At 48.6% G+C, this 19547-nt stretch overlaps 1 protein-coding gene across 1 annotated transcript in view; it reads left to right on the forward strand.

Moving 5' to 3' along the window:
* The window catches only part of CDHR3 (cadherin related family member 3), a 69179-nt gene that overhangs the window by 8777 nt on the left and 40855 nt on the right, over positions 1 to 19547 (forward strand). Inside the window, exons 3-7 of the mRNA XM_084793773.1 lie at positions 102 to 267; positions 2098 to 2195; positions 12869 to 12963; positions 13723 to 13827; positions 19120 to 19268. Coding sequence (XP_084649899.1) covers positions 102 to 267; positions 2098 to 2195; positions 12869 to 12963; positions 13723 to 13827; positions 19120 to 19268 — 613 coding nt within the window. The remainder of the gene's footprint in view (positions 1 to 101; positions 268 to 2097; positions 2196 to 12868; positions 12964 to 13722; positions 13828 to 19119; positions 19269 to 19547) is intronic.

A 19547-nucleotide genomic window follows, 5' to 3' on the forward strand; every position in this document is an offset into this window, starting at 1 on the left:
CACCAGGAGGTGGGGTTCTTCCTAGTAAGAGCCCCTTATGCAATGCTTGCGCGTGCCACAGGCCTTTGTATGGATGCTGAGAGCTTTGCGGTTTGTTTCAGGTTGTCACCACTGGTAAGGAACGACTAGATTTCGAAACAGGACCGAGAACATTTGATTTGCAGATTTATGTGAAGGATGATGTTGGGGTCACAGACGTGCAGGTCCTGACTGTTCAGGTGACAGATGTGAACGAGCCGCCGCAGTTTCAAGGCAACCTGGCGCAAGGTGAGGCATACCCAGGCAGTGGCATCAGGGAGGACCCTGTGGGACCGAGCTGAACAGAAAAAGTAAACGAACAAGCAGCTGCTTCCTCAGAAAAGGCAGCTGCCTAACGAGCAGGGAAAAATGAAATGTCTTCCTCTCAGCATGCCCAGCAGTGACACCCAGCAGCTTTTAGAGCCTCACATCTGTGCTTCTCTCTGCCCCTCTCAGTCTCCGGAAGGATGCTGAATGCAGGGACCTCAAATTGGAGCGATTCAGAGGAACCTGGGCTCAGCCCACCATAGGCCTGTCACCATTTTCTGTACCCACTGACCAGCTGTCCTGTTCTCCCCCATGGACTGTATGGGCTCTGGGAGCCCTGGACCTGTCTTGGAGACAGTGGGTACCATCTAAGGACATGGAAAGCTGGGGATGTAGCTTGACGGTGGAATGCTTGCATCCCACGCACGTGGCCGTGGTTTCAACCCCCAACGTCACAAAAACATAAACATAAGGGTTAGGAGTGGCTCAGTAGGTAAAACCTGTCACTATTCGAGCCTGGCAACCTGAGTTCAATACCCAGCCTCTGCATTCAAGTGGAAGGAGAGAGCTGACCCACAGGGTTGTTCTCTGGTCTTCACACACATGCTATGGCATGCACATCCCGTACACATCATGCACACATGTGTGCATATGTATGCACACACAAAGAGACATTAATAATAAATAAACGTAAAACAATACAGATGAAGAAGATGGAACCGTGGGACACTTGGCATCAGATCTGCCATGCCCCAGGCTGTGTGTACTCTCTGTACAACCAGAACCGCAGGTCCACTGTTCTTGGGCTCTCCCTGAACTCACCATTGAGCCATCCATCCATCTCACCTAATGTCTCCTGGATGTCTAAAGGGCCTCTCAAGCTTAGCAAGCCTCTCAAACCAAACTCTTCATTCCCATCTCACTCTACCCACACCCCCAACCTTCTCTAGTGTCTTTCCTCCTTTAGTTGATAGCACGTCCAAGTTCAAGGTCAGCTCTGCGCCCTGAGGCTGGACCTGAATTCTGACCCTATCACTTACTAGATGAGAGAATTCTGTAGCCTTCTGATAACAGTTTCTCCTCAGCTGCCGAGTCCTAATTACACTATCAGAACAATTGAAAGTTATTTTGAGGACCAAGGAGGGGGTGCATGTGGCATCTTCAGCACAGTACCCACAAGGAATGTCCTTAGCCACTTCTCAGAAAGCAATGTGGGCCAGAGCCTAGAGTGGGTTCCTGCTGTCCTCATAATCTGGAGCAGTGTAGCAGATGGAATTAGCTTTTGGTCCCTTCCCTGTGCTTCTGGGACTTCCTTAGGTTCTTCCATCTCTTTCCTGACTCTATGGCTGTTTGGCACAGACACTCTCTTCTGCTGGGACTTCAAGTGTGTCTCACAGAGACACTTGAATATAATAAGATGGGTCTGATGGAGGCACTAGGGGACTTCCCAACTTCTCTCTCATCCTGGTCCTCTTTCCCAGCTAACAACAGTCTGAGTCACCTCCCAGTGGAGTAGGTAAGTGAAGACATGACACCCAGTGTTGTAGAGATCTCCATAAACAACTTGGTTCAAGTGGTCTTTCCCTGGATCTTACCATTGCTGCTGCTTCTTCTTCTTCTTCTTCTTCTTCTTCTTCTTCTTCTTCTTCTTCTTCTTCTTCTTCTTCTTCTTCTTCTTCTTCTTCTTCTTCTTCTCTCTCCCATGATGCCAGCATACCTAGTTGGTTTCCTTTAGCTGCAGCATCTAGATGGCCCAGTGTTGGAGGTCCCTATCTGATGAGACACTTTTATTCTCCCTTTGACTTGGAACAGGTTTAAACCTCTATGTAGTAGAAAGATCAAACCCTGGATTCATTTACCAAGTGGAGGCCTTTGACCCCGAAGACACAAGGCGGAACACACCCCTCAGGGCAAGTATCCTAGGATGCTGCTGTCCACACACACTTTGGGGCAGAAAGCAGATGGTCAAGTCTGGCAGGTGGGCAGCAGGTAGGTAGCAGGTGGGTAGCAGGTGGGTAGCAGGCAGGGAGCAGGCGGGGAGCAGGTGGGGAGCAGGTCCATCTGGTGCTCTAGGTGCATAGTGCCTTGTGTCTTGGACAAACTTAATTTTGCTGAACTCTTGTGCTTGAGTGACAGCAAAAGCATCAGAGTACCTGACAGAGTCAGGCCTTGCTCACATGATAGGCTGCATGTCAAGGTCCACGCTGGCAGCATTTGCTTCCAAGCCGATACAAAGCTAACTATGTTATTTTAAACATAAACATTAAAGTACACCCCAAACCAGGCACTAACAACCTTGCTAAGAGATAGAATCAAGCTTGTAGCCAAGATGTGTTTCTTTCTTTTTAATTATGTGCATGTCTGTGTTTCCATGCGTGGGTATGTGCCTGTGAGTGCTGTTGTCAGTGGAGGTCAGAAGAAGACACTGGAGTCTCTGGGCTAGAGTGACAGTGCTTGTGAGTCACTTGACGTGGGTTCTGGGATCTGAACTCCTCTGCAGGGCAGTACTTTCTCTTCATCTCTGAGCCATCTCTCCAGCCCCAGATGTTTTAAGTCTCAAGGGTTTTTGGTGCAGAGTAGGGACTGGGTCCCAGAGAGTTGTCTCCCTATCCAGTCTGAGACAACTGCACTCTCCTCTCTCCCATTGAAATCAGATTCCTTCTTGAAGCTGGTGCTTTTAGACCCAGGAACCCCAAGCAAAGCCTCGTAGCTATTCCTGGGAACAGTGCCTTTCTCTGCCTCGCTTTGCTGTAGCTGATGAACTTATGCTGAAGCTGCCTGGACCAGCCTAGAGAGGATCACAATGCTAACTCCACTCACTCAGCAAAGGAGCAGGGTGCCCACCAGCTCTACTGTTGATAAAAGAGTACTCTGAAATGGGACAGTTAGGCCATCGGTAACCGCAGAGGCCTGCCTCTCCCATTTGCTGTGAATTTGCAGCTTCAACAAGACCAATTTTTCTAATAGGAAAGGGCGATCCATGAAAATAATCTTCAGGACCAATGTAGGCAGCCACAGGGTCTGTAACGGCTGCTGGAAGGTCAGGGCAAGCATGTTCGCAGTAACAGGTAGCTGTCTTCCTTAGAAGCTGTCCTTCTGTTCAAAAGGTTCAAAATTCATCTGAGTCAGCATCTGCATAAAGAAGAGAAGATGGAATGGGTGGGTGTCCACTCTACTGAAAGCGACAATGCTGTGTGACAAAACTTCTGGGGAGATGCTATACATACCTCTATTCACCCCATGACAGACCAAATCATGACACCACCAAAGTCCAACTTGGTGAACCATTGAGTTTGACTGGGCTGATGTAGAGAAATAACAGGGGTTACTTACAGTACCAGCAGTGACTCAAAGACAGCTGCATCAGCCAAGCCCCGCCCCCCAGAATGGATGACAGCTCACAGCCTGGGAACCTGGGGCACACTGCATAGACTGCAAGCAGCTCAACAAGTTGAAAAATGTCCTTTCCAGGTGCCTCAGTTGGTCTAAACCTCTTTTAACTTCTGGTCTGCTCTCAGTCTTCTTTGCAGCTTTATGGTTTACTTTGGCAGAGAATCTGGTCAGTTTCAGGGACTTCCTGAAGCTATTTTGAGTTCTTTACCTTCCTGCTTAAGTAGCTTCCCTACAGGGCAGAATATTTCAATCTCCCTGCAAACTGTACTGAACAAACAGAAGGGCTTTAAAGGAATATTTACTAAGAGCATGCTTATAGTTATGGAGGGCAAATAAAATAGAAAATATAACCAGTGGAGATGATAGGAGATGAATTTGTGTGTGTGTGTGTGTGTGTGTGTGTGTGTGTGTGTGTGTGTGTAGGCACACATGTGTGCACAAGCGCTCAAGGAAGCCAGAGGAAGACCTTCTCTCACTCTTGGTTTTATTCTCTTCAGTCAGGGTCTCTTACTGAATCTTGTTAGGCAGAGGCTAGCAAGCCGCAGTGATGCTGCTGTGTCTGATCCCCACAGTGTTAGGATTACAGACACTTTCAACCTCATCTGGTTTTTATACATGAGTGTCAGAATCTGAACCCAGATCCTTATGTTTGTATACCAAGCGCTCTATCTACTGAGTCATCTCTCCAGCCCTAGACTGTGTGTCTTTATGCTCAGGTACCATGCAAAAATAGACACTGAAAAAGTATACTTTGAAAAAAAAAACTAGGGGACCTTAGTGGGGCCTGTTTACTCAGATTCCTCTAAGGCACAGTGTATAAAGCACGAGGTCCCTGAGACTGGCGTCTTATGATGCATTACTATAGGGAAGGAAGGAGGGACAAGGTTAGAGGGATCTTCTTGTTTCTTTGTTTTCTCAATTGCCAAGGTACTATGCTTGGGTTATTGTTTTCTGAGCATGATGTGTGCAAACATCAAATGATGAACCTCAGTACATGGTCAGAGGTTCATGTGGGACTGTGTGGTGCTTCTGGCTTGTCAGAGAAAGCATTAACAGGTTTAACTCATGTCGGGACTGAATAGCTGTATGAACAGCTAACACTGTCCAGAAGGATCAAAAACAATAAACAATTGTTTGGTCATTAATACCTTCACACTGGCCTTCATACTTAGGTGCTTGACTCTGGGCCCTGGGCGTACCCAGGGGCATGGTTTGCTATGGGAAGCAGAAAGGATGCAGTTAGCTTCTCATTGACCAAGTCTCTCCTGGACACCTTTGGCTTGAAACTACAGCCTCAGGGGAACTTTAAACACACACAGATGTCCTGATACTCAAGTTCTCTGGAGTTTGTGGTTGTGGGGAATCTGCCCAGGTGTTTGATCAGAGAGGCTGGGACAGTGGTTTCTGGGGGCTTCTCCTGTTTGGCATCTGCTGAGAACAGATGAGGCTGTACAAAGAATGTGGATCCCTGTGACTCAGCCGGCAAACGCTGAATTAGCATGCAAACTTCAGATTGCTTTGTAGTACTATGCTCAGAACTGCTGAGCTGGGTGAGAACAGTGTTGAGGAAGCACTGAAACAGGGACCGAGAGCCACCTGGGCTCTGTCTGTGCCTGTTCCCTTAGCTGATGGGCACTAGCAGGCCCCTGTCCCCAAACGAAGGGGAGGTTCGAGAAAGATCTAGCACACACACATGGAAGCTCTGACTCTGCAAATTGAAACACACCTCAGGCCTTATCTCATTGCTGTACCTATGCCTATGTTGTTTTGAATGTTTTAGTGGCCACGTTAAGAGTACAAGAAACCAGATGGCATTACAGACACCCTAGCTGCTTCTCTGTCCATCCCAGAAATCAGGCCACACAATCCTGCAGTCTGTCCCTTAGGACAAAGAACTGACAGGTGCCCGCAGTGACTCAGCCCAGCTCCTCCCACTCCCTCTCCTGTGCAGTCTGAACTCATACCTGTCTCCTGGGATGCAGGCTAAGTCACAAGCTGTGGAACATTCCACTATTCCCTAATAACCTAGGAGTCAGAAAGGCCCCGTTGTTCTAGGGATTTGAAGGTTCTTTCCTTCAGGACCCCTGTCATGCTAAACATGACAGGTGTCTCTCCTAAGGAAGCTACTCTTTGGAACCTGAAGGGAAGAATTCCTCTCCTTCAAGGCTCTCACACACCCCCCCCCACCCCCACCCCATGCACGCACGGGCACACGCACACATGGAGCACTTTACTCCTAGTCTCATCTCCATTAGACCAGCCACATTTCAGGTGCTCAGTGGTGACATGCGCATGGGCTGACGACTGGTGTGGGTGCTTGGGCTTGTATCACGGCATAGTTATGTCCCCCGGGGGTTCCTTCTGTGTTCTGATGAAAAGACAGATGGAACTGGGATCTGGAGGCTGCACACAAAGGCAAAACCACTCTCCTTGTGGATGCTCAGACTTCTAGCTTTCTTCTGGTTCCCACTCAATATTTTTCCACCTGCTGAAGGAGATTTGCACTCCCACCCTCCCCCAACCCCTCTCACTGCCAGTGGCCCTTTGGCTGCCGCAGAGGCTCCCTGGGGACTCTGGGGATACTAATAGGTTTTACAGCTGGAGGCAAAGTGATCTAGTGCACAGCCCCTCCATTAAAGGGCTTTCTCGGACCCTTCCATTAAGGAAGGCCTTTTGCATGAAATGAAGTGTGCTTTGTCTTCACCACGGCAGACAAAGGATTAAATTAAAAGAGCAATAACCCCACTGCTAGTAAAGTACCAGAACATTCTCAGTTACATCTTCTTTCTGGTGGCTCTGAGGGGAGCCCAGCCATTCCTTCTTCCCAGGAGTCCTCTATGCTGAACAGACCAATAAAAGTCATGAGTAGATGGTATATTTATTCATTTATTTATTATTGGTCTGTGAGGAGTATGTGAAGGGCATAGAACAACGTTGAGGAACTGGTTCTTTTCTCCTGGCCTTGGGAACCAAACCCACATCACCAGGCTTCTTTGCCATGCTCTGTGGCAAGTACTGTTACCTGCTGAGTGCTGAGCCTTTTTGCTGGACCCCAAAGCTTTCTCTCTTTGCCAGCCCCCACCCCACCCCTGCCCTGGCTTGGTAACTGGACTGAGGCCCTCATACATGCCAGGCAAGTGTTCTATCACTGAGCCACAGCCACAGCCCTTTACAGACATGATCTTATTGTACATCCTAGGCTGGTCTCCTAAATCCTAGTTCTGCCTCAATCTTCTGAATGCCGGATTGCAAACTGTTGTGTAATAGTGTCCCCGGAGATTGAAATGTTCCGTCCTGCAGGAAGTTCCTTAAGCAGGAAGGTAAACAACTCAAAAATAACTTCAGGAAGTCCCTGAAACCGACCAGATTCTTGAGATCCCTCCCTGCCACAGCTTTGTCAGCTGTCATCCATGCTGGGGTTGCCTTTGGTGATGGAGCTGTCTTTGAGTCATCGCAGCTCCTGTAGTAACTCCTCACCCATATTCCTGTAAGTAACCCCAATAGAAGTCATTGGTTCCCCACGTTGTACTCTGGTGGTATCTGTACTTTGGTCTGTAATGAGTTCCCTCTGCAGGGTAGGCTACACTGGAGCAGCTGGTGTTTTTTTTCCTCAGTCAAGGCCTCCGCCCCCCATGTCCGCATTCCCCCCCACCCCCTGAGCTGGAATAAGAGTAACATAGGAGAAAAAGAAGGAGGAATTGGTGGCCTTTTGTTTGTTTCGTTTGTTTCAATATTCAGCTTAAACTGAGACATCTAACTGACATGATACTGTATTTCTAACCTACCCAGGCTGATTGGAAGATCCTGTTCTGTGTGCTGTTCCTCTGGGTGAGGTGTGTGTGTGTGTGTGTGTGTGTGTGTGTGTGTGTGTGTGTGTGTGTGTGTAAGTAAGGGTATTGGCTCAGGACCCCCAAGACCAAGTTCTCAGCACAGAGGAGATGTATTTGCCCCAGAGAGACAGAGAGCCAGGAATAAGAGACAAAGACAGGAACCAGAGAATGAAGGGAAAGAGGAAGGGAAGAGTGGAGAGGAGGAAGGGGGATCTGTCTCGGGGGGGGAGGGGGGGGGAACAAACAGGACAAGGACTGCCTCTGGAGAGAGGAGAGAGACATTGCCCATAGGCAAAGGGCGGCTGGTAAAGGGAAAAGGGAAAACCTGGTGTCAGGATGAGGCATGTTAATTAGGTGAGCCAGAGGGGGTTTTTGATTGCCGGACTTCAATACTAACTGGACCTCAAGAGGAGGAAGTGGCCAATTGAAGGACTAGACCCTGCTGGCTAGCTTTAGGAATGTAAGCAGCACTTGGCTAGGCAGAGGGAACGGGGAGAAGGGCAAGGCCTGCCAGAGCCACCTGCTTGAGTGGACTGTCCCTTCAGGGGGGCTCCTGAGTTCAAGGTGTGTCCCCACACTTGGGAGAACAAGGGTTCTTGCTTCCCCATGGAAACTGGCTCAGTGTGGCATGGATGCCCTGTTCCTAGGAAACAAGGCTGAATTCATGATGATTTTTTTGTACGGAAGGTCTGACAGCCAGGGATGGCTGGGAAAGACACCAGGTTTATATTGCCAGCTGCTGCCACATTGTAGCAAGGAGCCGGGGGAGGGGGGGGGGTTGCTGGCCCCCAGGGAGATGACATTTCTCAAAGCTGGTGCACTTCACCTTCTTTGCAGCTATACCCAAAGCACTCTGCATTATGAATAGGGCAGGAAGTATGGGCCCTGTGTCTTCCAAAAAGAAGCTTTTGTGAGGAAGGGCAACCAGGAGCCTACAAACAGAACTGCGGGAGGCAGGAAGGCGCAGTCCCAGAGGAAAGCAGAGAGCTTGTCTAAAGAGCATTTGTTGCTGAACTGATCTGATTACTTGGGACTTTTCTCAGCCAGGACTGGGGCAGAGAGGGTCTGCAGCTGCTTTTCATTCTATTTAATTTCTGTTTTCCAAGAATGAATATCAAGGGAGAGCTTTGATTAAACAAGCCTTTAAAAAGGAGTTGAGAACGCCAGGTTTCACAGAAAGCCTTACTGCGTCGCTGGCAAGGGGCCACATGACACAATATTTCTAGTCTACAGATATTATCTCCTTTCTGAGCACAAAGCTGTGCGCCTGTGAGCAACGCGTGGAGACTGAAGGAAAAGAGAGTTAGCCTAGCACTAATTATACATACATACATACATACATACATACATACATACATACATGTAAAGATTATCAAGAATAGAAATTAAGAAAAGTCTCTTGCCCCCAGTGTTTGTTCACCAATGCCAGTTCTATCTGTTGCTATTTCTTTCCCTCTTTTTCTTTCCCACAGCAGTTGTTGAGACTGTAGGCTGAACTCATGATCTCACAGCTAAATATAGCATTACTACTTAAACCAAATGGTTGACGAGATATTTTTGTTGTTTTTTTTTTTTAAAGACTTTTTGATGCTGCTGTGGTTGGCTTTTGAGAAAGGGATCTCACTTTGAAATGCAGGCTGACCCGCACTCTGTGGTGATGCTCTCAGCTCTGCCTTGCAAGTGCTGGGATTACAGGCAGACAACACCACACTCTACCTGTTTTTTTTTTTTTAACATTTTTCATAGGTGGGAATGCTGGGCTCTCATCAGTGAGAAGTTAGGAGGAAGAAAACTGCTCCATGGAATAATTAGCAAAGACCCACTGAGCACCTGTGTGGGGCAGCTTCTGTTACACACTGGGAACATGGAAACAAAAAGGACAACTTTCCCTTCAAGACCTTCTGTCTTTTTTAAGCTTCTGGGGAACCGGGGATTGAACTCAGGCCTTGTACATGTGAGGAGAAAGCTTTACCCCTCAGCTACACTCTCATGACGGAATCTTACATTTTAGCTGAACAGTAGAAGCTTCCATCCAACGCAGACCCAGCCGGTTCCAAGCACTGCCATAGCACTGTAGTGGTTTGAATGAGAATGGTCCCCATAGGCTCAAATATTTGAATGTTTAGTCACCAGGGAGAGAGAATGTTTGAAAGGATGAGAAGGATTAGGAGGTGTGGCCTTGTTGGAGGAGGTGTGGCCATGTTGGTGGAAGTGTGTTACTAGGGGTGAGCTTAAGGTTTCAAAAGCCCATACTATGCCCCCTACCCTCTCTCTAAGATGTATCTGAGCTACTGCTCCAAAGCCATGCCTGCCTCCTGCTACTGGCTTCTCTGCCACAGCGATAATGGACTAAGCCTCTGAAACCGTAAGCTATCCCCAATGAATGTTTTTTTAAAAATGTGAGTTGCCTGGGTCATAGTGTCTCTCCACAGCAACAGAACAGTGACTAAGACAAGCATGTTGTAGGTTCCTCCGTGGGGAGGCTCGGTCGATTATCCTATACAGACTGACAGACTTAGAAATGGTGAGACCAGGAGTCAAATCCAGGAGGTCTTTCTCCAGAGTCACACTCATAATTTACTGTCCCAGTTTGTGACTTTTACATCCCAAATGTGTCTAGGAGGTTGGTGTTTTTTTTTTTTTTTTTAGTTTGTATCGTTGCCTGTATTGACCCTTCTTGCAGGCCCTTGCCTGTATAACTCGGTTCTTGGTTTTCCATAAGCTTTCAGAGGCATGAACCTATTTGCCATCTCTGGATCCTAAGTTTCCCACTGCTTAGAACCAAATAAATAGATTTGTCTCCCAGAGTTTTATAAAACACGCAGAAAGATTCTGATTCCGATGCATGTTGTAAATGTCGTCACGAGTCAGTAGACTCACGCGCTTCCATCACAGCCAGCGTGGGCCTCTGATCGCTGATAGGTGAGGGTTTCCTACAGGGACGACTCAGCCACAGACACAGGGCTGTTCTTCATGTTGGCCGCTTATGGCCAACTTATTGCTGCTCAAGTGAAAAACTGGAGAGATAGTGGGGGGCTTGCAGAGATAGTGGGGGGCTTGCAGAGATAGTGGGGGGCTTGCAGAGATAGTGGGGGGCTTGCAAAGGTGTGTTTACAATGAAGGTGAGGGGAGTGCGGTCCTGAGAGAAGGTCACAGAAGACTGCTTCCTGGCATTGCCCAGCTGTCTCCTCTAAAAACTGGGCAGGAGACTCCTAAATGAACACCAAGTGCATGTTGTTAAATAAGCCCCATGTTTGAAAGGCTGTGCTTTCATTAGTTAACTAGGCTGGACAGACAGTCAGATTTAAGAAGTGAGCCTCCAGGCATCACATCCCGACCACACCTGGTCTCTTCTGACCTCAGAAGCTAAGCAGGGTTGATGGGATATTCAAGGCTCAAAACAGAAATAAAAAGAACACACTATTGCCATTCGATCAGCCCATCATCTTGAGATCTTGGAAGGTGTGTGTTTGCACAGAAAGAACAGGAAGTAATCCATCAAAATGATGAGATTTCCCACATGGATTTCAGTTTGTGGCTTTTTTAATATTTCTCAGTCTCCAATTTTCGTGTAAAAGTGTGATCATTACAACTAGAAAGATAGCAAACAGAAAGTAAATACTTTTCAAACAGGATTTAAAGACTCTATAGTGACCCCAGAGGAGATCTTTAATCTATTTTCTGGCCACTCTTTTTTTGGTCCCAGGAACTCCACATGATCACACACAGCACATAGAAGATTGGAGACCTTGGCTGTGTGTCTATGGTTTTAGACTTTGGGGCCTATAGCTCTGGTTTCAACCCCTCCACTGATTATTGGGTTCACCAATCGAAGGCCTCGAGAATAGATCACCTCTCATCTTAGCTGTGAATATGAAACCTTCCAACCTCAGAGCCCTTTACAGTCAAGGGACCTAAACTGGGTTCTCACTGCTTTTGTATTTAGCAGCGTATATTTTCAGTCAGTTTTCCCAGCAGAAAGGAGTGGAGCCATTGGTATCGCCCCTAAGTGACAGGCAAAGGAAGGACCAGAACACGTACCCAGCCCTTCTGATGCAAGCCCTTCCCCTGCAGTACAGGCTCCCCTGTATCAGGACCAGTGGGTCCTCAGAGGGGAAGAGAGAGAGAGAGAGAGAGAGAGAGAGAGAGAGAGAGAGAGAGAGAGAGAGAGATCATAATGAGAAGAGACTCTCAGGAGACAGGCTTCATTGAGACAGCTCATTTAATTGGGGGACGCAAAGGTTACTTAAGCCTTTGGGGGTTAGGTAGGGGCTTTCAGGGTGAGTGTGTATTATTGGCTATGGCCAGGGTGCTGGGGATGTCTCATTTGTATAAAGAGGAATTCCAGGTGCTGCTGGACATGGCCATAAAAGGAGAAGGGAAGTTTAACCTGGCTACCAGGCTACATGACCTCCTCTTGGGGAACAAGGTGGGGGCACAAGGCTACATGCACTGAAACATGCAGGCTTGGAGTTGGGGGGGGCAGTTGTACCCCTGCTGCTTTCAGGAGGAGATTGCTGGGGTTCTGGCATGTCTTAACTGCACTCCTACCCCCTCCCACAGCTCCTCACCTTCTCCTACTTCCCTGCCTCTATAATCCAGGCAAAGAAGCCATCTTGACGAGCACTTATGAAGGAGCACAGACGTGGTCCTCCTGTGGTCTGGACCTTAGTGGTTCTATGTATGAGCCTGTGTGTTTCTGTCAGATGTTTTGGCAGACAACTGCCAAGAGAGTAGCACAGGGCACTGGTTATCAAGAACAACAAAAAACCCTCCACTACCCAAAGATTTGAGAAGACTCTTATCAGGATAAAATTTAAGAACAGTGTGTCTTCAGCTCTTAAGTCTTCCACATTCTCAAGTCCCATTGCCTCTTCCTTTTCCTTCCTCTCGTTGCAATGGGTGATGTTTAGGTAAAGGTTTGAACTTTGTAACTGTCAACTTTTTCAAGGATAAACATAAGATCTCATGTCTGCCGGCGCGGTCCTAATAGCTAATGCAGGAGAGGTGTGGTTAAGCAGTATTGAGTAAAGTCAAGTCACAGTGTTAGAGCCAGGGTAAGCAAGTGCAGGTCAGTTGATGGGCATGGAGGGGGAGAGCAGAGCTTGCAGCAGAGCTTTCCCAGGCAGGGGCCCTTTGGAAAAGTCTCAGTTGGAACAGCTCTTTAGCGAGTACTCGCCGTTCAGACCAACCACATCTAAAGGCCTTTCTCCTCGGCAACCACAAAGTCTCAGGACTGCTTATCTGGGCATCTTCGTAAATCATTCACAATGTTGTACATACCAAGAGTGCCAGACAGGACAGGAGCGCAGGCACCTGAGGGTGTGCTGACCTAATTCTACCTTGTCTTTGTTTTACAGTACTTCCTCATTTCTCCCTCAACAAACTTCCGAATGTCTGCTAATGGTACCCTCTTCTCCACCACGGAACTGGACTTTGAAGCAGGGCACAAGAGGTAACCTTGCCAGTGACCTTCCCTGAAGTATGGCTGTCTTAAACTCAAGAAAAGTGAGGGACTATCCAGATACAAACAGGGTGCTGGGTCCCTGAGAAACCTGAGATATGGCTAAGAGTTTGGCTTCAGCTGACAGGACACAGGTGAAGCAATGGAGCTTGGGGAGGAGAGGCCAATGCCCAGAGCTGGAGGCCGGGAGCGGGAGGGTAGCACCTAGAGGCATTCAAAGGCAGCAAGTGTGACAAATCCTCTCAAGAGAGGCTAGCTTTTGAGATGGAAGCCATAGGCCTTGGGCAAGCCAGGTGAGGCTCCTGGCTCTATACTCGTCAAGAGAGCTGGGGTAGTTAGTGAGGATGGAGTGTAGGTCAGTGGCAGGGTGCTTACTTAGTATATGGGAGGCCCCGGCTTCCATATCCAGCGCCTTAAATGAATGAATGAATAAAATACAGCCGCATTTCCTGGAAAGTGGAAGAAGCCCATTTGCAGGGACATTGTAAAGGCAGAGACTGATTTGGCTGGCCTGAGTGGATATCTGTCCAGGGAGGTTATATCCATGTAGCCTTATTTCTCCAGGCTGAGAAATGAGGGAGTGAGCTTCATGGCCAAAGAGGCAAGGTGGCCACATCTGACCTCTGATGGTCCATAAGAAGCAGGTGGCTAGAAAGAAGGCTGTGCCCTGACTACTGTGCTCTTTCCCACTCCTCTTTGTGGTGGTGTCAGCAAAGCTTGTTTCTCTCACTTGGAATTTCTCCCTGACAGCTTCCACCTCCTTGTGGGAGTAAGAGACAGTGGGGACCTCGAAGCCTCCACAGCACTCCAGGTGACCATTGTGAACATCAATGATGAGATCCCACGCTTTACCAGGTAGGCCCGAGAGCACACACGATAGAGCCCAAAGAGTCTGCTGCTACAGCTTTCTTAGATACTCTCAGGACAAAACAGAGATATTCTTTGCTCTGGCCTAGACAAGATATGAGAAGGAGAAATCTCCAGTGTCATTTATGCCTCCCAAGCCCTCATTTCCCTTTGCTCCCCATACCTCCTGACCCTCAGCTCACATTCACATGCACCATGGGACTGTGGACATGTTGGAGAGGGGTGGGGCCTGAGCCCAATGCTTCCTGTGAGGCACTGCACACACGCAGAAGATGAATGCAAGGCAGACATTTGTTCAATGGAGTGCCCCATGTTAATAACAGACTCCCAGAGCCTATACTGGTGTCACCATAATGGTGTCACAAGGCTGCTGGCACACCATAGTTTCTTCTTGGCTTGGTGGAGCCAGAAAGACACAGGACTGTGCCTTCTGCTTCCACATACAGCAGAGATGAGGGGAAGATTGTATGTATGTTGGGAAAGAGGGTGGACCTGACCTCTTTCCCAGGTCCAAAGGAAGATCCTGGCCTGCTGCACACAGGGATTCGGAAGACAGGATGGGATCTAGAAGCAGCAGGCAGCCTTCGACACAGCCTGGCTTTCTGCTGCCATGAGAGGGTTCAGGCCCCAGCCACAGAAACAGCACCATCTTGTGCTTGGGGTGGGGGGTGGTGGGGGGTCAGCAGCATTAATGGCTGTGAACAATACAACACAAGCTACTCTACCAAACCCAAAGGCATGAAATTGTGAATTAAAAGTAAACTAGGGCTGGAAAGAAGGCACAGCAGTTAAGAGAACCTGTTGAAGGACTAGAGTTCAGTTCTTCAGTTCCCAGCATCCTCATTGGGCAGCTCACAATAGCTTATAACTTCAGCGCCAGGAGATCCAGCACACTCTTCCAGCCTTCTCAGGCACCTGCACCCATGTGTTCACACACACACACACACACACACACACACACACACACACACACACACACGGGGGAGGGGGGAAGGAGGGAGGGAAATAAAGACTTTAAAAATATTAAAAATAGACAAAGTATTTGAAAAATCCACAAGCAGAAGAGCAAGGTAGGATGTTTGCAAAGATATTTTAAGAGGGCTGGAGCGTAGGCTCAGTAGGTACAGTTCTCGTTATGCTTCGTCCCCAGAGCCCATGCAAAAGAGCTGTGTGTGCTCACACACTTACAAATCCCAGCGCTGGGGAGATAGAGACAGGCATATCTGGGGGTTCACTGGCCAGGCAGCCAAGCCTACTTGGTGAGAAGCCCTGTCTCAAAAAAAGAAAATGGGCTGACAGCTCTGAGGAATGGCATCCAAGGCTATTCTGTGGCCTCCGCATGCCGTTGTACCTGCAGACATAAAAACATGTAAGCACGTGCAAAAACAAGTGTGTTTTAAGCCTGGGAGGTATTAAGTCCACTCTACGCCCAGGTTAAGCTTGCAGCACTTTGCAAACACGAGACAGTTCCTGGTCATTTACATGAGCCCCAGACCAGATGTGTATGTATGTTTAAGGCAACTGCAAAACCAAGTCATCTTCCCCTGTGATTGTTTCCATCAGTGCCCAATGCTGGGCGGGGTACCAGAGAGTCCAGGGACATCTCTACAGATGCGATGGCCTAGAAACACACACCAGAAGGTTGACAAATGGTTGCCATATACCAGTTCAGACTCAGGCGGAGGCACCGGGCCCCACACAGCTCTCTGGATTCACCTAAAAAGTCTAGGAAGGTGACAGCTGGGAAGTTGGCAAGCAAACTGCCTGAAATACTCCTCACAGCACAGATAGAAAAGCAAACTGATAGGATGGCAAAGAGGAAAAAAAAGTCCTCCTCTGGGCACTAATCTGCTTTGTACCCTGTCTTCTAAAGTGCCCCAGTTAGCAGTTTGGCAGGGAAGGGGCAACGGCCACCCAAAGGGCGGCTTCACGCTCCTTGGTTCTCACTAGTGATTTTAAAGACTGAGCTTTTAGGCTCTGACTCAGCCAGCTTTGCTTAGGTGTTGTTGATGACATTGCTATGTGTCTGCAGGAGCCTGCACTCTACAAAGGCCAGGGCACTGCCTCGTTTGCTTCAGCCTGTTCAGTTACAAGTGCTCCTATCCCTCAGCAACAATGAGTCAAAGGGATGCAGTTGGTTGGGGTGACATTGGATGCTGGCCTAATCGAGAGCTTGTCTGCTCCCTTGGATTTCCTATTTCCTTTCTCCTCAAACGTCTGTTAGAGCTAGCCATTAATTATTTCATTGCCGATTACAAGGTTAAATCTTCAACCTGACCCAGGCATAGCAAGTCTGAGTGTGCGGCAGCTGCTGCAGGTGTGGACACAGCTCTTCATCTTTGTGTCTACTTAAGGCCACCACAGCAAGTGCTGCTTCTGTTCTTGAGACTGCCTTCCCATTTATTTCATCCCATGGGTGGAGACAGATGTCTGTCTGCTTTGTGGTGTGTGGAGTGTATGTTGGGAGGCTGTGGCTCCCAGAGGTTGAAAACCAGGGCACATTTACTGTGCACAGTGCTGACGGCAGAACACTTTATTCAGATGTCCAGGAATAGCTCTTCCTCCCTGGGCCTGTTTCCTTTGTAGCCACTGGGAGTCCTTTGGTAAGGGTGCCTGGCTGGGCCTTTTCACATATTCATTCTCAGGGAAGAAGGCTCCCCGTCCCCCATTGTCACACAGAGGATGTGAGGATGCCATCGCTGGCCCCACCTGTAGCCATGTGTAGTGCGGCAATGAGTGGGGGATGTGAATGATAATCCTATTTATTCTGTTTTGGAGTACCTGAAATTAGACCTTGCTCTGGAATCTTGGATCCCCAAATCACACACTAACTCTTTTTATCTTCCACCACACTTGGCTATCAGCGCAACCACAGAAAGACTGTTTGGCTTGAGAGCCTGAGGCACTGTCCCCTGTGCCTTTCATGGGGACCTGGCACACCTAGCACTCACTCTAGGCTTCCAAGCAGGGCTTAAGCTGCACATCTGACTTGAACCTGATGCTTCTCTGACAGGCTCGTTCCATGAAGGAGTGTTGTTTAGCAGCCTCTCCCTCATTGTGAAAGAGTAGCTCCCTCTCCAAGTTGTGACAACCAAGAAATGTGTCTAGATAGAATCACCCGGCAACCTGGAGCCACCACCTCAAAGGAATCAAAGATGGGAGAAAGGACATACTCCCCCTGTGGTGTCTTCCTTCTGCCTGGGGTGGCCCAGGACTAATGGTCACCTCCGCACTAAAGTCAAGAGTATATGCTTATCCTGGCTTTCTCAGTGGACATCTGGGTCCCCTTTCAGTGCTCTGCAGTCTGCATTTCCACTGAGCTCACTGGTGATGGTCCTGGGAATTACTGGTCCTGGGAGTAATGCCAAAAAGCCAGGACCAATCTGTGCGGGCATTGAAGCATCTGTACTTTTCCTTTTCTATAGCTTTCATAAAACACACAGACAAGGCGAGTTACACAAAGAAGGCCTTACTTGGTGCCTACTACTGTCCCAAAGGCTAAGAGTCCATCACCATCACAGCTGGGAGACATGACAGCAGGCAGACATGGTAGCTGGAGCAACAGTTGAGGGCTCACATCTTTAAGCTCAAAGGGGAAGCAAAGATCGAACTGGGAAGGTAGAATCTTTGGAAACATCAAAATCCGACCCCAGTGACATTCTTCCTCCAGCAAGGCCACACCCTCTAAGCCTCCCCTAAAAGCACCAACCATGGAGCAAATAATCAAATGCCAGAAACTGGGTGCGGGGAGGGGTGGGGGGGGGGGGGGAAGAGATTTTATTATTCAAACCACCAAGCATTCTTGTGACCCTGGCCAGGAAGTGACTAGACCCAATCTAGTGGACGGAAGAAAAAGCATCCTACATTAGAAACAGGGTTCTGCTGGTTGCAGAAGACAAGGTTGCCTCTTTCCTCTGCCTCTGCCTCTGGTCCCTGCTGCCCCTGGCTCTTCTTGTCCAGCTCACAGACTCTGAGAAGGGATATGGCAAGTGAGAAACAGGACACAAGGGCTTGCTCAGTGGGATACTAGGCAGGGAGCGGCGTGCACTGGAGTGACCTCTTGGACAAAACAAGCTTACTCCTCCCCAATAATGGGGTACAAGAGAACCCCCTGCCCCTGCCCCCTACCCCCCCCCCCCCCCGCTTATGGGTGATATTTGGTCCAGAATTCAGAGCAGGGCCAATGGGGGTAGGCTAGCATGAGGGCTACAGACTGTCTCTGCTTCTTTTTTTTTTTTTTTTTTTTTTTTTACTTTATTAATTTATTCTTGTTACATCTCAATGGTTATCCCATCCCTTGTATCCTCCCATTCTTCCCTCCCTCCCATTTCCCCCTTATTCCCCTTCCCTATGACTGTTCCTGAGGGGGATTACCTCCCCCTGTAAATGTTCATAGGGTATCAAGTCTCTTCTTGGTAACCTGCTGTCCTTCCTCGTCTCTGCTTCTTTAATGTCTGCTTCCTCTGGCTCTCCCTGTGTGATAGCAGTGGTGAGCCAGGTGTGGGGTTGTGGGGGTGTGGGGAAGAAGCCCGCAGCGTGAAGACAGCCATTTAGAGCTGAGATGAACACTGCCTCCCTTTAAGGAGGAACTGAACGGGAAAATGGCACCTTAGGGAGCAGGGAAGTTAAAGGTGATTCTGCCAGTCTGAAATGATCTCGCTACTGGCCTTTTACAAAAGCATGGAGGTCTGAGACAGGTGGGTAAGCTGGCCACTTGGAGTTCTATCCCACACAGTGCCCTCTGGAGAACAGTGTGGTGGCTTGGGTGACTTGCTGGCTGTCAGGAGCTTAGACAGCTGGCCTCATGACGAGTGCCACCTGGAGGGATGCCTAGGTTCCATATGGAAATGTTGTATACCCTCCGGCAAGGAAAAAAAAATAAAGAAGAAATAAGAAATAAACAAAGACCAGAGATGGAGAATAGACACTATTGGGCTTCTGGCATCATCCACAGGGTGGGAGTCAAGCACAGGTTAATAAACCTGAAGTTCTGAACATCATGCCCAGGTGGGTTCTTTAAAAGAATCCAGGCAGGCAGCGGCTGTACCCCTCTAAACTGCTGCAGTAACAGCCTGGCCTTCTTTGAATCCATGGGGATGCGGTCGTTAGAAATTCAGACGCCAGTCATACCCCTCCTTTCAGCTGCTGTAGTCTCTCTGCGTGTTGATGCAACTCAAGCAATGCAGTGCTATATTTAGCACACACCAAAATACCTACCGCCCAGTCTGCACCCTCCCCTGCCCCTGCAAATTAGCCACGTCTGCAGTATTTTCGTTGCAGTCCGAGGAGAGTGTACTCCATCCCGGAGGAAGTGCGTCCAGGAACCATGGTGGCGAACATCACAGCAGTGGATCCTGATGATGAGGGCTTTCCTGGTCACCTCCTCTACAGCATCACTACCATCAGCAGCTTTTTTGTGATAGATCAGTGTGAGTCAGCTGCAGTCAGCTGCAGCACCCTATCTGCATCCCAAACCCAGCCGTTGAGTGATTTTACAATGCTCTCTGTTCTCTTCTGGCTCTTGGCCTGCTCTTCTGTCTGTGTTCATGCTTAGCTGTCAGGGAAAGGATGTATTAAAGGCATCAGACACCAACTAAGGTTGTGGAGACTGGATAGGGCTGAGTGTGAGCAGCTGGGTCACTTTTCACCTTTATGAGGAACTGGGCTGATTTTTCTTTCTTTCTTTCTTTTTGTTTTGTTTTCGTTTT

The sequence above is a fragment of the Acomys minous genome (assembly GCF_964271855.1).
Source record: "Acomys minous genome assembly, chromosome: 8".
Classification (NCBI taxonomy): domain Eukaryota; kingdom Metazoa; phylum Chordata; class Mammalia; order Rodentia; family Muridae; genus Acomys; species Acomys minous.